This window comes from Eretmochelys imbricata, chromosome 1, assembly GCF_965152235.1.
Source record: "Eretmochelys imbricata isolate rEreImb1 chromosome 1, rEreImb1.hap1, whole genome shotgun sequence".
NCBI lineage: Eukaryota > Metazoa > Chordata > Testudines > Cheloniidae > Eretmochelys > Eretmochelys imbricata.
The window spans coordinates 29,286,358-29,304,077 of record NC_135572.1 but is presented as its reverse complement, the minus strand read 5'-3'; the positions used below and the strand labels follow the sequence as shown (position 1 = coordinate 29,304,077).

At 42.4% G+C, this 17,720-nt stretch overlaps 1 protein-coding gene across 5 annotated transcripts in view; it reads left to right on the top strand.

Moving 5' to 3' along the window:
* The window catches only part of MRE11 (MRE11 double strand break repair nuclease), a 55,142-nt gene that overhangs the window by 11,035 nt on the left and 26,387 nt on the right, over positions 1-17,720 (top strand). For all 5 annotated transcript variants that reach the window (XM_077808303.1, XM_077808269.1, XM_077808295.1 and 2 more), the window contains exons 8-12: positions 915-1,100; positions 1,620-1,791; positions 2,348-2,428; positions 2,952-3,078; positions 10,634-10,737. In XM_077808303.1, coding sequence (XP_077664429.1) covers positions 915-1,100; positions 1,620-1,791; positions 2,348-2,428; positions 2,952-3,078; positions 10,634-10,737 — 670 coding nt within the window. The remainder of the gene's footprint in view (positions 1-914; positions 1,101-1,619; positions 1,792-2,347; positions 2,429-2,951; positions 3,079-10,633; positions 10,738-17,720) is intronic.

Genomic DNA, 17,720 nt, shown 5'->3' with positions numbered 1-17,720 from the left:
CCCATGTTTTCCTTTGCATTTTCCAACATTTTAAAAATCTACCTTGGCAAGAGTATTGTACATGCCTGTACTGTTCCGCAGCTGTTATTTCCCAGAAATGTTAGCAGGCAAAGAGTGAAAATCACAACATTCTCATCAGTTTTGGTCTGTGTCTGTTCAGGAAAGAGTATGTGAATGTGTTACAGATACTTCCAGGAAAAAGATGGGGAGGCAAAAGTCTGGGAACGTTGTAGAGAGAGCACCATCAGATAGTGCTTATTATTGACCCCATCCAGCTGGCTGAAGGAGCAGTAATAACTGGATAGAAGGAGTCAATTTTGGGTCCCCATTTTAGAGGGAAAAAAGGTAAAGGGGAGTGGGAAATGAGGATTAAGGATTTAGGACTAACCCTAAAAAGAGAGAAGTGGAGGAATTTTTTTCTTTAAACAGCAGCTGTAACAGAAAGGTTTGAGAGATGGGAAAGAGGTTCGTGTGGAGGAAAAGTGAAGAGCATGCAAGCCAAGTGAAAGGAGAAAGAGCCCACATCAAAGCCACAGCTTGGGGGAGGGAGAAAACAGAAGTAAATAAGCTTAATGTTAGAACAGAAATGATATTTGAGTTTTTTAGTACCTTCTTACTTGTTAGGAAAAATAACCTCTATTAAAAACCAAGAGAAATAGTATTTCTCTTAACTCAGCATTTGGATAATAACTCTTATCTGTGCATGGACATTGTAAAGGAGGAGTATTTATTGTCCATGTGCATATGAAATATAGGCATTGCCAAATGTTGTAAAAGTGCAAACCAAATTTAATTGTGATATTGGTTATTATTTAAATTTAGTGCTTTACCACTGTTCTCTCCCCCTACCCCTGCTCCCACAAAACAGCCAAAACTGTACTTTATTCTAATTCTCTTCCTTTTCTTTGAAACAGGAGTAAGCATGGAGCCACCAATTACATTCCAGAGCAGTTTTTAGATGACTTTATTGACCTTGTTATTTGGGGTCACGAACATGAATGTAAAATAGCTCCAACCCGAAATGAACAGCAACTTTTCTATGTGTCTCAGCCCGGAAGTTCAGTGGTTACTTCTCTGTCACCAGGGGAAGCTATAAAAAAGTGTGTGTTTTCTTGAGCTTTGTTCTAACATTTTTCTTGCATGCTGTGTTGAGCAGTACATCTCCTACCCAGAAGATAAATGTATTTAAATATGAAGGAATGTATTGGGATATAGTGTAGTTCTGCCTGGCAATTTATTACATAATATAATCAGCCAAAAGGTTAAAATCAGTATTTTATGATAATGTAGCCTTGGCTTCTTTAAGCTAAATTCAGCTTTGTATGTAGGTTCAACTCTGTTCACTTAGGTGGAGTTAGCCTGGAAAAACGAAGGGGCTCCTTGCATCCTGTCTACTTCCACATGTACACACACTCTCATGTAATGACTAGGTGTAATCTGGCCTTTACAGGTGTAATGTCCTGAAGGCAGGACCTGAAGTACTGCTCTGAGCACATTCTTACTGCTTTAAGGATTTTCAGTGGGGTTAATGTAAGAATGAAGGAGACATTAACCAAAGTTTTGATCTGAATTCTGTGACTTGTCTGTCCTCATTTGAAAAACTATTTATCTAATTCCAGGCACATTGGTTTACTTCACATTAAAGGCAAAAAAATGAATATGGAGAAGATTCCTCTTGAAACCGTACGAAGTTTCTACATAGAGGACATTGTTCTTGCTGATCATCCAGACATTTTTAATCCAGACAATCCAAAAGTAACACAAGCGGTACAAGTATTCTGTATGGAAAAGGTAACTGCCTTGTACTTGAACTGTAGGAAGGGAACATGATCTTGTGGTTAGTGTAGGACTGGAAATTGGAACACCTTCATTTTCTCCCCATGTATGCCACTGACATGCTGATGCCTGGGGAAAGTCTCTTCATTACTCTGTCTCTCAATACTGGCCACCCCCTCCCTTCCTTAGAATCGCCAGTCGAATGAAGGATCACAATTGTATCTAATACTGAAGTATTCACATAGTATAGAACTTTATAATATTTGATATGACACTGAACTACCTAATGAAAACCTGAGGAGACTTGTTAGCTACTAACAGGAAACTTAATTCTAATACCGCAGTCTTTTTGTGTTGAGATTGAGTATTTGTGTTTCACACATTTTTGGCCAAATTCTGCCATCTGTTATGCATATGTGCATAAGCTCTTTATTAATTTGACACTTTTTTCTCCCTAACACATTTAGTTTTAGACAATGGCTGGAAAGGTCCAAGTAGCTACAACCAGAGAAAGTAACAGTTGCTGAAGAGTAACTTTTATATTTACCCCCTTACTGCTTGTGCTACTCAGGTTGAAACACTGCTGGATAACGCAGAAAGAGAGCGTCTGGGAAATCCACGCCAGCCAGAAAAACCTCTCATAAGATTAAGAGTAAGACTTAGTTGCTTTATTCTAAAACTCTTGTTGATTTGATTGCTTTATGCTACATTTCTTTACAAGTTTTATTTTTAATAATTTATCTGCTCATACACAATTTAAATTTTGTTTGTTTTAAATCCCATCCTCACCGTACATGTACCCTGAGCCTTTTTGGCATGATCAGTACTTTCCAGCAGGCAATTGTATGGGATTCCCATCAGTGCATGTCACAGCTCTTCCTTTATTGGTTGGTGGGATAGAAAGCGTTATCAGTTATTAAGCAATGTGATGATGTTCTTTACAGAGGCATACATGCTACCTTTGCCGCACTCCCAGACATAGGCGTGAGAGACTGGATTGGTAGTTAAGTGTATGGTGTTAACATTAGCACCTGACTGGCTCATTGTTCAGACTTTTATTTAAAAAAATAAAAATAAAAGAGAGCGAGAAAGAAACTGATGCATCTTAGACTATTTGAAGTGCTTGGTTTCCTTGCCTCTATCCCAAATTTCATCTATTGACGTTCTCATTTTAGGTTGATTACAGTGGAGGTTTTGAACCATTCAGTATTCATCGTTTCAGTCAGAAGTTCATGGAAAGGACAGCTAATCCAAAGGACATTATACACTTTTTCAGACATCGTGAACAAAAAGAGAAAAATGGTAAAAACAGAATTTGTCAGTTAAAAGTAACATGGGAATTTTATTTAACTTTTAAAACTAATATAGGGGTTCACTATCTGTGTAAAATATGTAATTAACAGAGACAGTATTACTATTTTCTTTACCATAGCACCTAGAACCTTAGTCAAGGACCAAGACTCTAACAATAGAAATCTGCAAGGACCCTTCCAAATCCATACAATTTTTCCAGGAGTATGTGTTCTTTGTTTGTTGGTTTTCAGAGGAGCACCCTTTCTCAACAGTTTACAGAAAGTGACTTAAAGGCCTCAGAGGACCTTTCTGAACTGTGTGTTTAATACTGTGCATGAAATTGCATCACAGTTGGGTTCTCAAAAAGTGAACAAATTAAGAGGTAGAGTAGCAGTACTTATATGATTTTAAAAGCATCCATAGGGGCTGTGAAAACTTTGGAGAGTTGGGTTTTTCAGTGATTTCTTTCCTTGAGACATGTCAACACATTTACCCATTTGACAAGGGATTTGTCCTGACTTCAGAACATCTGAGTACCACTGGGGTAGGAAATAGCTTTATTATCCACATACAAACTTCCCTAACTCTTTATAAGTCAGTGCACACATGGAGGCTATCAGAGCTTTTTCTCTCTTCCCTTCCTGGCTACATCCATTTCCTTAGTACATGTTCATCTAAAAGTTGTAGGAAAAATTTGCTGAGGTATATTTGACATCTCTGAAAACCCAATAGCTAAATCTTTGCCTAAATCCCAGTCTGAAATGGTGCCATGTTTTTCTTTTTGGTTTTAGTAAGAATGAGAGTGCTTGATGTGGAATAGTGTGATCTATTTGCCTTGATCCATTACCAGGTGTCTTGTATCAGAGTGACAGGTTTCAGAGTAACAGCCGTGTTAGTCTGTATTCGCAAAAAGAAAAGGGGTACTTGTGGCACCTTAGAGACTAACCAATTTATTTGAGCATAAGCTTTCGTGAGCTACAGCTCACTTCGTCAGATGCATACTGTGGAAAATACAGAAGATGTTTGTTTTTATACACACAAATCATGAAAAAATGGGTGTGTGATCACTCTCCTTACAATGTGTATGATAATCAAGGTGGGCCATTTCCAGCACAAATCCATGGTTTAACAAGAACGTCTGAGGAACAGTAGGGGGGGGAGGGAATAAACAAGGGGAAATAGGTTACTTTTTATAATGACTCAACCACTCTCAGTCTCTATTCAAGCCTAAGTTAATTGTATCCAATTTGCAAATGAATTCCAATTCAGCAGTCTCTCGCTGGAGTCTGGATTTGAAGTTTTTCTGTTGTAATATCGCAACTTTCATGTCTGTAATCGCGTGACCAGAGAGATTGAAGTGTTCTCCGACTGGTTTATGAATGTTATAATTCTTGACATCTGATTTGTGTCCATTTATTCTTTTACGTAGAGAGTGTCCAGTTTGACCAATGTACATGGCAGAGGGGCATTGCTGGCACATGATGGCATATATCACATTGGTAGATGTGCAGGTGAATGAGCCTCTGATAGTGTGGCTGATGTGATTAGGCCCTGTGATGGTGTCCCTGAATAGATATGTAGGCACAGTTGGCAACAGGCTTTGTTGCAAGGATAGGTTCCTGGGTTAGTGGTTCTGTTGTGTGGTATGTGGTTGCTGGTGAGTATTCGCTTCAGGTTGAGGGGCTGTCTGTAGGCAAGGACTGGCCTGTCTCCCAAGATTTGTGAGAGTGTTGGGTCATCCTTCAGGATAGGTTGTAGATCCTTGATAATGCGTTGGAGGGATTTTAGTTGGGGGTTGAAGGTGACAGCTAGTAGCGTTCTGTTATTTTCTTTGTTAGGCCTGTCCTGTAGTAGGTGACTTCTGGGAACTCTTCTGGCTCTGTCAATCTGTTTCTTCACTTCTGCAGGTGGGTATTGTAGTTGTAAGAATGCTTGGTAGAGATCTTGTAGGTGTTTGTCTCTGTCTGAGGGGTTGGAGCAAATGCGGTTGTATCGCAGAGCTTGGCTGTAGACAATGGATCGTGTGGTGTGGTCAGGGTGAAAGCTGGAGGCATGTAGGTAGGAATAGCTGTCAGTAGGTTTCCGGTATAGGGTGGTGTTTATGTGACCATCGTTTATTAGCACTGTAGTGTCCAGGAAGTGGATCTCTTGTGTGGACTGGACCAGGCTGAGGTTGATGGTGGGATGGAAATTGTTGAAATCATGGTGGAATTCCTCAAGAGCTTCTTTTCCATGGGTCCAGATGATGAAGATGTCATCAATATAGCGCAAGTAGAGTAGGGGCGTTAGAGGACGAGAGCTGAGGAAGCGTTGTTCTAAGTCAGCCATAAAAATGTTGGCATACTGTGGGGCCATGCGGGTAACCCATAGCAGTGCCGCCAAATGTAAAATAGTTATGGATAAGGACAAAGTCACAAAGTTCAGCCGCCAGGTTAGCCGTGACATTATCGGGGATACTGTTCTTGACGGCTTGTAGTCCATCTTTGTGTGGAATGTTGGTGTAGAGGCTTCTACATCCATAGTGGCCAGGATGGTGTTATCAGGAAGATCACCTATGGATTGTAGTTTCCTCAGGAACTCAGTGGTGTCTTGAAGGTAGCTGGGAGTGCTGGTAGCATAGGGCCTGAGGAGGGAGTCTACATATCCAGACAATCCTGCTGTCAGGGTGCCAATGCCTGAGATGATGGGGCACCCTGGATTTCTAGGTTTATGGATCTTGGGTAGTAGATAGAATATCCCAGGTCGGGGTTTCAGGGGTGTGTCTGTGCGGATTTGATCTTGTGCTTTTTCAGGGAGTTTCTTAAGCAAATGCTGTAGTTGCTTTTGGTAACTCTCAGTGGGATCAGAGGGTAATGGCTTGTAGAAAGTGGTGTTGGAGAGCTGCTGAGCAGCCTCTTGTTCTGGTTCCTTCCCCACTCTGAACTCTAGGGTACAGATGTGGGGACCTGCATGAAAACCTCCTAAGCTTACTTTTACCAGCTTAGGTGAAAACTTCCCCAATGTACAAATTAATTTTACCCTTTGCCCTTGGAATTTCCACTGCCACCACCAAACTTTAACTGGGTTTACTGGGAAACGTAGTTTGGACACGTCTTTCCCCCAAAATTCTCCCAACCCTTGCACCCCACTTCCTGGGGAAGGTTTGGTAAAAATCCTCACCAATTTGCATAGGTGACCACAGACCCAAACCCTTGGATCTTAGAACAATGAAAAAGCATTCAGTTTTCTTACAAGAAGACTTTTAATAGAAGTAAAGGAATCACCTCTGTAAAATCAGGATGGCAGATACCTTACAGGGTAATTAGATTCAAAACATAGAGAATCCCTCTAGGCAAAACCTTAAGTTACAAAAAAGACACATAGACAGTGATATCAGAGTGTTCCTTCCATTAAAATAACAACCACTTGTCACAGTGAAAATCCTACTATGCCTAGAATTTTTAATAACTGGTTAATAGTTGTTGACAGTTTTGTCCTAATAATGAATCTCTAATGGTCACTAATGAAGATGTGGTTTCTGTAAGAACATGCTGTGCTGATCTAATGGACTGCTAATGTAGTACATTAGTGCTTTATAAGTAATTTAATTCCATTGACAGGTGTGTATACAGCGGCACTTGAATTAAGTTGAAAACATTATGCTTCATGATTAGTAAACACACTTAAAAAGCTGTTAACTATTTTGAATTATGTTACTGTTCTTCTGGGCAGGATTGTTTGATTTAATTGAGCACATAATTTATTTAAAAATCTTTACCTTATCAGTCTTTTGAAAGTACAAAATAGCTACTGTAAGCTTGATCACTTTGGGTTGAAGAACTTTTCACTTGTCTGCTTAATAAGCAGCTCTACTTTGAAAAGTAAATGTAAAAATGGCATTTTGGGGTTCTGTGTTTGTGTCTCAGTGGCTTCTTTGCTTAATGCCTTTTCACACAAGGTTGGTGACTAGTAGAATTAATACAATTCATGGCTCAGTACAGAATGAGGCACTTGACTTTGCATGTATAACAGATCTGATTGGAAAACACTACAGGTTCACTGTTGTTTCCAGGTGGATAAATGGTTCAGCAGGAGGTGAAGGGATACAGCTGGAGTTTTTACATCTTACCTCAAAAGTAGATTTCCCATTGCAAGGCTAGATCTGATGAGCGTACTCACATTCTGTATGAGTGCCAGAAGGGGGATAGGATTGGACTAGTGCTGTTGTAGTGTTTTCCAATGGAAAAGACCTGTTTGGGCTTATCCGATTACTCAGCTATAGTGGTGCTGAAGTAAGTGAGGTTGATTTAGTCCAGTGGTCTCCAAACTGGGGTGCACAAGATGATTGCAGGGAGTGTGCGGCAGCAGGAGCGCCGCTGGACGGCACGCCGCTGTTTTTTTTCTTCAGCAGCAGCTCTGCATGTCAGCGGCTGGTGTTCCCCTCGGGCGGCGCACCTGCAGCAGGTCTTCTGGTCTTCACCATGGGGATGCGTGAGCCAAAAAGTTTGGAGACCACTGATTTAGTCCATGGTGTCTGTAGATGTTGATTCTTCTAGATCAGCTCAGATTTTTAGATTATAACTTCTGTGGGACGTGGATATAGTTGACTATATTTTTGCACAGAGCCTAGCACAATGAGGTTCTCGACAGGGGGGTAACTTTTGGACATTACTGCAGTAATAGGATCTTGGTTGGCACCACTAGTAAAACTGAGCGCACGCTCTGGATCTTGTGTTTGGCTTGGAATTGGAAGTTGGACAGGTGGATATTACGGATTTGTTGAGTGACCATTGTCCTTTTGGTTTGAAGTTAGTATAAACCTATCCTTTAGGGACCTGTTTTTGAAGGTCTTCCCCAAGTCTGATGGAACCAGTGAACTTCGAGGACAGCTTTGATAGAGAATATTGATTAGCCAACTGATTGCTTTATCAGTGCTTTGGTGGGACTTCATAATGTTCCACTAATGATGAGGTGGCCCTGAATGCCCTCTTTGAGAAGGAAGGCAACACAGGTCACCATGGTTTACAGGTGATGTCTTGTGTAGGATGTTCATATTACTTTGTGGATGAACTTGCTAGCTGTTGAAGGCCAGCAGAGAGATACTGGCTGTAATGTTGGTGGAATTTGCCAATACTGTATTTTTCTACGGAGGAGTTGTTGTGTACCCTCTGCTCAAGAAACCAAGTCTTGACTTGGGGCTTGGATGAATGCTAGCTGGCTGCCACTTGATCTGGGTAACACAGAGATAATATACATGACTTGTGGGAAGTAGTCCAAAGAGTTTGCAAAGAATAATTTGGCACCTTTCGCTAAAGGATTGTAACCACCATTTGCAGTATAGGTGCATATTTATATATATATTACTAGGTCCTGGACTTTTGGATGCTCAGGGTGTGATTGTGGCCAAGATTACTTTTTCCTTCTACAGGTGAGTCGCATCATACGCACATTTAATTTAAGTGAATTCAACTATACACGCTCGGCCAAAAAAAAGAAAAATAACCAGATACCTGTAAATAGTGTGGGCAGTTCTGCCCACCATTCCCACTCAATGAGCATATGCCCCGGAGTGAGCGTAAGATGGGAGACATGAATCTGCTGTTCCCTCAGTCAGTCTCAGTTCCCACATGCCTTTCATAGGGTGAGCATCTCGCCGCGCTGAGTGTGATCCTAATGTTTAAAGATACATATTTTTTGTACAACATGGTCCCTAAATGCAAGCCAACTACTTCATCTGGTGCTCAACCGAAGAAACAGCGATCTGTTCCAACACTGGAACACCACCACCCTCCTAGTGAAAAAGTTGTTCCTAATATCCTACCTAAACCTCCCACACTGCAACTTGAGACCATTACTCTTTGTTCTGTCATCTGCTACCACTTGAGAACAGTATAGATCCATCCTCTTTGGAACCCCCTTTCAGGTAGTGGAAAGCAGCTATCAAATCCCCCTTCAAATGTCCTCCTGCTGCATTTGAAATCGGCAAAGACATTTGAGCTTTAGCTCCTTGAGTATAAGAGAAGGAGCTGCTGACATGGTGTTCTCCATGAGGGGCCTTGGATTTTGGAATTCGCTCTCCTTTTGATCTGCCAAAGCCCAGTTTTTGTTGCTCAGTCCCTCTCTTCTTCCAGGCATTTAGGGGGGTTGGAGGGATTTTATTATTATGCCTGCTACAGATGGAATTCTATTTGGGCATATTTGTATATTTATTATTGGAGTAGAATGAGCAGTCAGGGTATTTACTGTGGAAAATTTAAGTTATAGAAGAACTCCTAGATTGGTGGTCAGTGCTGTTGCAGGAGTCTTATTTTCAACAATGACAGGTTTCAGAGTAATAGCCATGTTAGTCTGTATTCGCAAAAAGAAAAGGAGTACTTGTGGCACCTTAGAGACTAACCAATTTATTTGAGCATAAGCTTTCGTGAGCTACAGCTCACTTCATCGGATGCATAAAGTGGAAAATACAGTGAGGATGTTTTTATACACACAGACCATGAAAAAAAATGGGTGTTTATCACTACAAAAGGTTTTCTCTCCCCTCACCCCACTCTCCTGCTGGTAATAGCTTATCTAAAGTGATCACTCTCCTTACAATGTGTATGATAATCAAGGTGGGCCATTTCCAGCACAAATCCAGGGTTTAACAAGAACGTCTGAGGAACAGTGGGGGGGGGGAATAAACAAGGGGAAATAGGTTACTTTTTATAATGACTCAACCACTCCCAGTCTCTATTCAAGCCTAAGTTAATTGTATCCAGTTTGCAAATTAGTTCCAATTCAGCAGTCTCTCGTTGGAGTCTGTTTCTGAAGTTTTTCTGTTGTAATATCGCAACTTTCATGTCTAATTGAGTGACCAGAGAGATTGAAGTGTTCTCCGACTGGTTTATGAATGTTATAATTCTTGACATCTGATTTGTGTCCATTTATTCTTTTACGTAGAGAGTGTCCAGTTTGACCAATGTACATGGCAAAGGGGCATTGCTGGCACATTACAACAGAAAAACTTCAGAAACGGACTCCAACGAGAGACTGCTGAATTGGAATTAATTTGCAAATTGGATACAATTAACTTAGGCTTAAACAGAGACTGGGAGTGGTTGAGTCATTGTAAAAAGTAACCTATTTCCCCTTGTTTATTCCCCTTCTTCCCCCCACTGTTCCTCAGACATTCTTGTTAAACCCTGGATTTGTGCTGGAAATGGCCCACCTTGATTATCATACACATTGTAAGGAGAGTGATCACTTTAGATAAGCTATTACCAGCAGGAGAGTGGGGTGAGGGGAGAGAAAACCTTTTGTAGTGATAAACACCCATTTTTTTTCATGGTCTGTGTGTATAAAAACATTCTCACTGTATTTTCCACTGAATGCATCAGATGAAGTGAGCTGTAGCTCACGAAAGCTTGTGCTCAAATAAATTGATTAGTCTCTAAGGTGCCACAAGTACTCTTTTTTTCTGTTTTCAAAGTTTCAATTTTTATTACCTTTTGTATTATAATGAATCAGGGTGATGTTAGTAGCTTTTAACACCTAAATTGATGTATGAAGACAAAAATAGGTTCTTATTTTAATATATCTTTTCTAGAAGATGAGATTAATTTTGAAAAGCTCACTCGAAGACCTGCTTCGGAGGGAACAACCCTGAGAGTGGAAGACCTTGTGAAGCAATATTTCCAGACAGCAGAGCAGGTAACTTCATTGTTGTGTTTTTAAGTCCTGGGTGCATTTATGAAATCACACATTTGATTGCTATGGTGATAGGGTTTTTTCCCTGTGGAGATTTGACAGGGCTCTGTCCTTTGTGCCCCTTCTTGTCTCGCTCTATATCTTATCTTTGGGTAATCTCGTCTGCAAACACAAATTCAGTTACCCTCTCTGTACTGAAAACTCACTTGTCTCTTTCTATCCAAACTGAAATATCTGCTCTCTCTCTCTGACATCTCATCCTCGTGGATGTCTGGCTATCAGCTCAAGCTCCACATGGCTTAAGCTGAGCTCCTAAACTCTCCCTCCCGCCCCTCAACTTCCTTTCTTGATCACTGTGGACAGTGCCAGCATCCTGCATGTCACTCAGGCCTATAACCTGGGTCCTGTTTGACTCAGATCTCGCTCTCTACGTGCTCATGTACAGGCTTAGCGTCTCTAAGGTATATGCTTTCTAATCCATCCACACAGCTAAAATTCTTGTCCAGGCTCTTATCAATATCTTTCTCTTTGGTCTTGACAAATGCAGTCTTGTCTTACTCCGTCAAAATGATGCTACTGAGATCATTTTCCAAGTCTGTTGCTTTGACCATGTTGCCCCTCTGTTTGCATCCCTCCACTGGCTCCCCACCCTTCTCTGTTGCATCAAGCATAAGCTGCTTGTCTTGATTTTCAAGGCCCTTCATGGTCTATCCCCATCATACCTATCATCTCTTATTGGCTATTGAGATGTTAACTCTCTCTCGCTTCAGATCAGCCTGTGGCACCAACCTCTATCTCCCACTTCGTGTTTTCTCTCATGCTTGGGAGGAGCTCCCAGTCAACATCCACAAAACTAACAACTTATCCTCCTTCAAAAACCTCCTCAAAATTCTCCTTTGCCAGGATGGCAACAAAAAACTTGACAACAGTTAGTCACTGTGTTGAGCCTATCATGCTGACCAGTATTGGCTCGTTGTTTCCTTGTATTCTATCTATATCCGTCTCTTGTCTTGTACTAGATTGTAAGCTCTTTGGGGCAGAGACTGTCTTTTTTTGTTTGTTGGTTCGTAGGTCCCTAAGTGCTACTGTACTATATTCATATTCTTTTCTCTCTCTCTCTCCCTCTTCCCCCATCTAAGCCACCTGAAATGAGTATAAATTGTAGGGTTGTCGTGCGGTTTAACAAAATTAATCATGTGATTAAACAATAATAGAATACACTAAAGTTAAATATTTTTGGATGTTTTCTGCCTTTTCAAATATACTGATTTCAATTACAACACAGAATACAAAGTCTACAGTGCTCACTTTATTTATTTTTTATTACAAATATTCGCACTGTAAAAAAAACAAAAGAAATAATATTTTTCAATTCACCTAATACAAGTACTGTAGTGCAGTCTCTTTATCATGAAAGTTGAACTTACAAATGTAAAATTGTGTAAACAAACGACAACAAAAAAACCCCAAAATGCATTCAAAAATAAAACAATGTAAAGTTTTAGATCCTGCAAGTCCACTCAGTCCTACTTTTTGTTCAGCCAATCATTCAGACAAACAAGTTTTGACATTGTAAACACTTCTTGTTTACAATGTCACCTGAAAGTGAGAACAGGCATTCTCATGGCACTGTTGTAGCCAGCGTCGCAAGATATTTATGTGCCCGATGCGCTAAAGATTCATATGTCCCTTCATGCTTCAACTACCATTCTAGGAGACGTGCGTCCATGCTGATGACTGGTTCTGCTCAATAACAATCCAAAGCAGTGCAGTCCAACGCTTGTTCATTTTCTTTATCTGAGTCAGATGCCACAAATAGAAGGTTGATTTTCTTTTTTGTTGGTTCTGTAGTTTACGCATCAGAGTTTTTTAAGACTTCTAAAAGCATGCTTCACACCTCCTCCCTCTCCGATTTTGGATGGCACTTCAGATTTTTAAACCTTGGGGTGAGTGCTATAGCTATCTTTTAGAAATCTCACATTGGTACCTTCTTTGTGTTTTGTCAAATCTGCAGTGAAAGTGTTCTTAATGAATAACATGTGCTGGGAATCATCCTAGACTGCTATAACATGAAATATATGGCAGAATGCGGGTAAAACAGAGCAGGGGACATACAATTCTCCCCCAAGGAGTTCAGTCAGAAATTTAATTTACGCTTGTTAAAAAAATAATGAGTTATCAGCATGGAAGCATGTCCTCTGGAATGGTGGCCGAAGGGGCATATGATTGTTTAGCATATCTGGCATGTAAATACCTTGCAGTGCCGTTTACAAAAGTGCAATTCAAATGCCTGTTCTCACTTTCTGGTGACATTGTAAATAAGAAGAGGGCAGAATTATCTCCAGTAAATGTAAACAAACTTGTTTGACTTAGCGATTGGCTGAACAAGAAGTAGGACTGAGTGGACTTGTAGGCTCTGAAGTTTTACATTGTTTTGGTTTCGAGTGCAGTTATATAACAAAAAAAAAAATCTACATTTGTAAGTTGCACTTCCATGACAGAGATTGCAGTACCGTACTTGTATGAGGTGAATTGAAAAATACTATTTCTTTTGTTTAGCATTTTTACAGTGCAAATATTTGTAATCAAAAATAATATACACTTTGATTTCAGTTACAACACAGAATACAATATATATGAAAATGTAGAAAAACATGCAAAATATTTAACAAATTTCAATTGGTATTCTATTGTTTAACAGTGTGATTAAAACCACGATTAATTGTGATTAATTTTTTTGAGTTAATCACGTGAGTTAACTGTGATTAATCGACAGCTCTAATAATATCCACTTTGGATTCAACATTTTTTGAACTAATTAAATATTAAGAATGTACTCTAAATTAGGCACAGTCAAGCTAATCACTTTACCAGATTTTGAAGAAAAATAACATGGTTAATAAAGCCGCTTTTATTCCCCTTCGCTCATGTCCAAACTATAAGTTGCATTAGGTCAGAAACTCTTACTATGGGTATGTCTACACTACGAAATTAGGTCGAATTTATAGAAGTCGGTTTTTTTAGAAATCGTTTTTATATAGTCGATTGTGTATGTCCCCACACAAAATGCTCTAAGTGCATTAGGTGCAGTAACTTGGTGGAGTGCTTCCACAGTACCGAGGCTAGTGTCGACTTCTGGAGCGTTGCACTGTGGGTAGCTATCCCACAGTTCCCGCAGTCTCCGCCGCCCATTGGAATTCTGGGTTGAGATCCCAATGCCTGATGGGGCAAAAACGTTGTCGCGGGTGGTTCTGGGTGCATGTCGTCAGGCCCTCCCTCCGTGAAAGCAACGGCAGACAATCGTTTCACGCCTTTTTTCCTGAGTTACCTGTGCAGACGCCATACCACAGCAAGCATGGAGCCCGCTCAGCTCACTGTCACCGTACGTCTCCTGGGTGCTGGCAGATGTGGTAATGCACTGCTACACAGCAACAGCAACCCATTGCCTTGTGGCAGCAGACGGTGCAGTAGGCCTGATAACCATCATCGTCATCATGTCCGAGGTGCTCCTGGCCGCCTCGGTAAGGTCGGTCAGGAGGGCCTGGGCAGACATGGGCGCAGGGACTGAAATAGGAGTGACTCGACCAGGTCATTCTCTTTAGTCCTTCCGGCAGTCCTGTTGTACCAGCTTTTGGCGAGCAGCCAGGAGATGAGTATGGCTAGTAGTCCTATTGCACCGTCTGCTGCCAGCCAAAAATGTAAAAGGTAGATGGAGTAGATCAAAACAAGAAATAGACCAGATTTATTTTGTATTCATGTGCTCTCCCCCCCTTTCCTCCCTCCCTCTGTGATATCAATGGCCAACAATCGTTTTGGTGAGGTCTGTCAGGGGCATTAAACTTGAAAAGTTTAATGGAGATTCAGTCCTGCCTGAAATACCGGGGGGCGGGATAGCTCAGTGGGTTGAGCATTGGGTTGAGCATTGGCCTGCTAAACCCAGGGTTTTGAGTTCAATCTTGAGGGGGCCATTCTGTGTGGCAGGTTTTTTTTTTCTCCTTGATGTAAAGCCACCCCCTTTTGTTGATTTTAATTCCCTGTAAGCCAACCCTGTAAGCCATGTTGTCAGTCGCCCCTCCCTCCGTCAGACCAATGGCAGACAATCGTTCCGCACCTTTTTTCTGTGCAGACGCCATACCCCGGCAAGCATGGAGCCTGCTCAGATCACTTTGGCAATTAGGAGCACATTAAACACCATGCGCATTATCCAGCTGTATATGCAGCACCAGAACCTGGCAAAGTGAAACCGGGCGAGTAGGCGACATCAGCGCGGTGACAAGAGTGATGAGGACATGTACACAGACTTCTCTCAAAGCACGGGCCCTGGCAATGTGGGAATCATGGTGCTAATGGGGCAGGTTCATGCCATGGAATGCCGATTCTGGGCCCGGAAAACAAGCACAGACTGGTGGGACCGCATAGTGTTGCAGATCTGGAACGATACCCAGTGGCTGCGAAACTTTCACATGCGTAAGGGCACTTTCATGGAACTTCGTGACTTGCTTTCCACTTCATGGAGGCGCAAGAATACCAAGATGAGAGCAGCCCTCACAGTTGAGAAGCGAGTGGCAATATCCCTGTGGAAGCTTGCAATGCCAGACAGCTACCGGTCAGTCGGGAATCAGTTTGGAGTGGGCAGATCTACTGTGGGGGTTGCTGTGATGCAAGTAGCCAACGCAGTCAAAGATCTGCTGATATCAAGGGTAGTGACCCTGAGAAATGTGCAGGTCATAGTGGTTGGCTTTGCTGCAATGGGATTCCTAACTGTGGTGGGGCCATAGACGGAACCCATCTCCCTATCTTGGCACCGGAGCACCAAGCCGGCGAGTACATAAACCTCAAAGGGTACTTTTCAATAGTGCTGCAAGCACTGATGGATCACAAGGGACGTTTCACCAACATCAACGTGGGATGGCCGGGAAAGGTACATGACGCTCGCATCTTCAGGAACTCTGGTCTGTTTCAAAAGCTGCAGGAAAGGACTTTCTTCCCAGACCAGAAAATAACCGTTGGGAATGTTGAAATGCCTATAGTTATCCTTAAGGACCCAGCCTACCCCTTAATGCCATGGCTCATGAAGCCGTACACAGGCAGCCTGGACAGTAGTCAGGAGCTGTTCAACTACAGGCTGAGCAAGTGCAGAATGGTGGTAGAATGTGCATTTGGATGTTTAAAAGCGCGTTGGCGCAGTTTACTGACTCATTTAGACCTCAGCGAAACCAATATTCCCATTGTTATTACTGCTTGCTGTGTGCTCCACAATATCTGTGAGAGTAAGGGGGAGACAGAAGAGCACAGGAGGGCGCGGTTCGCATCAGAGAAGCTTTGAAAACCGGTTTCATGACTGGCCAGGCTACGGTGTGAAAGTTCTGTTTGTTTCTCCTTGATGGAAACCCCCCTCCCATGCCCTTGGTTCACTCTACTTCCCTGTAAGCTAACCACCCTCCCCTCCCCACTTCGATCACCACTTGCAGAGGCATTAAAGTCATTGTTGCTTCTCATTCGTGCATTCTTTATTAATTCATCACACAAATAGGGGGATAACTGTCAAGGTAGCCCAGGAGGGGTGGTGGAGAAGGGAAGCACTGGGTGGGGTGGTGGAGGAGGGAAGGACAAGGCCACACAGCACTTCATAAAAGTTTAAAACTTATTGAATGCCAGCCTTCTCTTGCTTGGGCAATCCTCTGGGGTGGAGTGGCCGGAGTTCTTGGGCGTCTTGGTAAGGAGGCTACGGAACTTGGGGAAGAGGGCAGTTGGTTACACAGGGGCTGTAGCGGTGGTCTGTGCTCCAGCTGCCTTTTCTGCAGCTCAACTATACTCTGGAGCATATTAGTTCGATCCTCCAGCAGCCTCAGCATTGAATCCTGTCTTCTCTCATCATGCTGCCGCCACCTAGCAGCTTCAGCCCTCTCTTCAGCCCGCCACCTCTCTTCCTGGTCATTTTGTGCTTTCCTGCACTCTGACATTGTCTGCCTCCACGCATTTGTCTATGCTCTGTCAGTGTGGGAGGACAGCATGAGCTCAGAGAACATTTCATCGCGAGTGCTTTTTTTTCGCCTTCTAATCTTCACTAGCCTCTGGGAAGGAGAAGATCCTGTGATCCTTGAAACACATGCAACTGGTGGAGAGAAAAAAAGGGACAGTGGTATTTAAAAAGACACATTTTATAGAACAATGGGTACGCTCTTTCACGGTAAACCTTGCTGTTAACATTACATACATAGCAAGTGCTTTCTGTTACAAGGTCGCATTTTGCCTCCCCCCACCGCATGGCTCACCTCTCCCTGTGGCTGACAGTGGGAAACATTTCTGTTCAGCCACAGGCAAACAGCCCAGCAGGAACGGGCACCTTTGAATGTCCCCTTAAGAAAAGCACCCTATTTCAACCAGGTGACCATGAATGATACCACTCTCCTGAGGATAACACAGAGAGATAAAGAACGGATGTTGTTTGAAAGCCAGCAAACATACGCTGTAGTGCTTTGTTCTGCAATGATTCCCGACTACGTGCTACTGGCCTGGCGTGGTAAAGTGTCCTACCATGGTGGACGGAATAAGGCTGCCCTCCCCATAAACCTTTTGCAAAGGCTTTGGGAGTACATCCAGGAGAGCTTTATGGAGATGTCCCTGGAGGATTTCCGCGCCATCCCCAGACACGTTAACAGACTTTTCCAGTAGCTGTACTGGCTGTGAATGCCAGGGCAAATTAATCATTAAACACATTTGCTTTTAAACCATGTATACTATTTAAAAAGGTACACTCACCAGAGGTCCCTTCTCCGCCTGGCGGTTCTGGGAGGCAGCCTTGGGTGGGTTCGGGGGGTACTGGCTCCAGGTCCAGGGTGAGAAACAGTTCCTGGCTGTCGGGAAAACTGGTTTCTCCGCTTGCTTGCTGTGAGCTATCTACAACCTCATCATCATCATCTTCCTCGTTCCCCAAACCTGCTTTCGTGTTGTCTCCCTCTCCATTGAAGGAGTCAAAGCACACT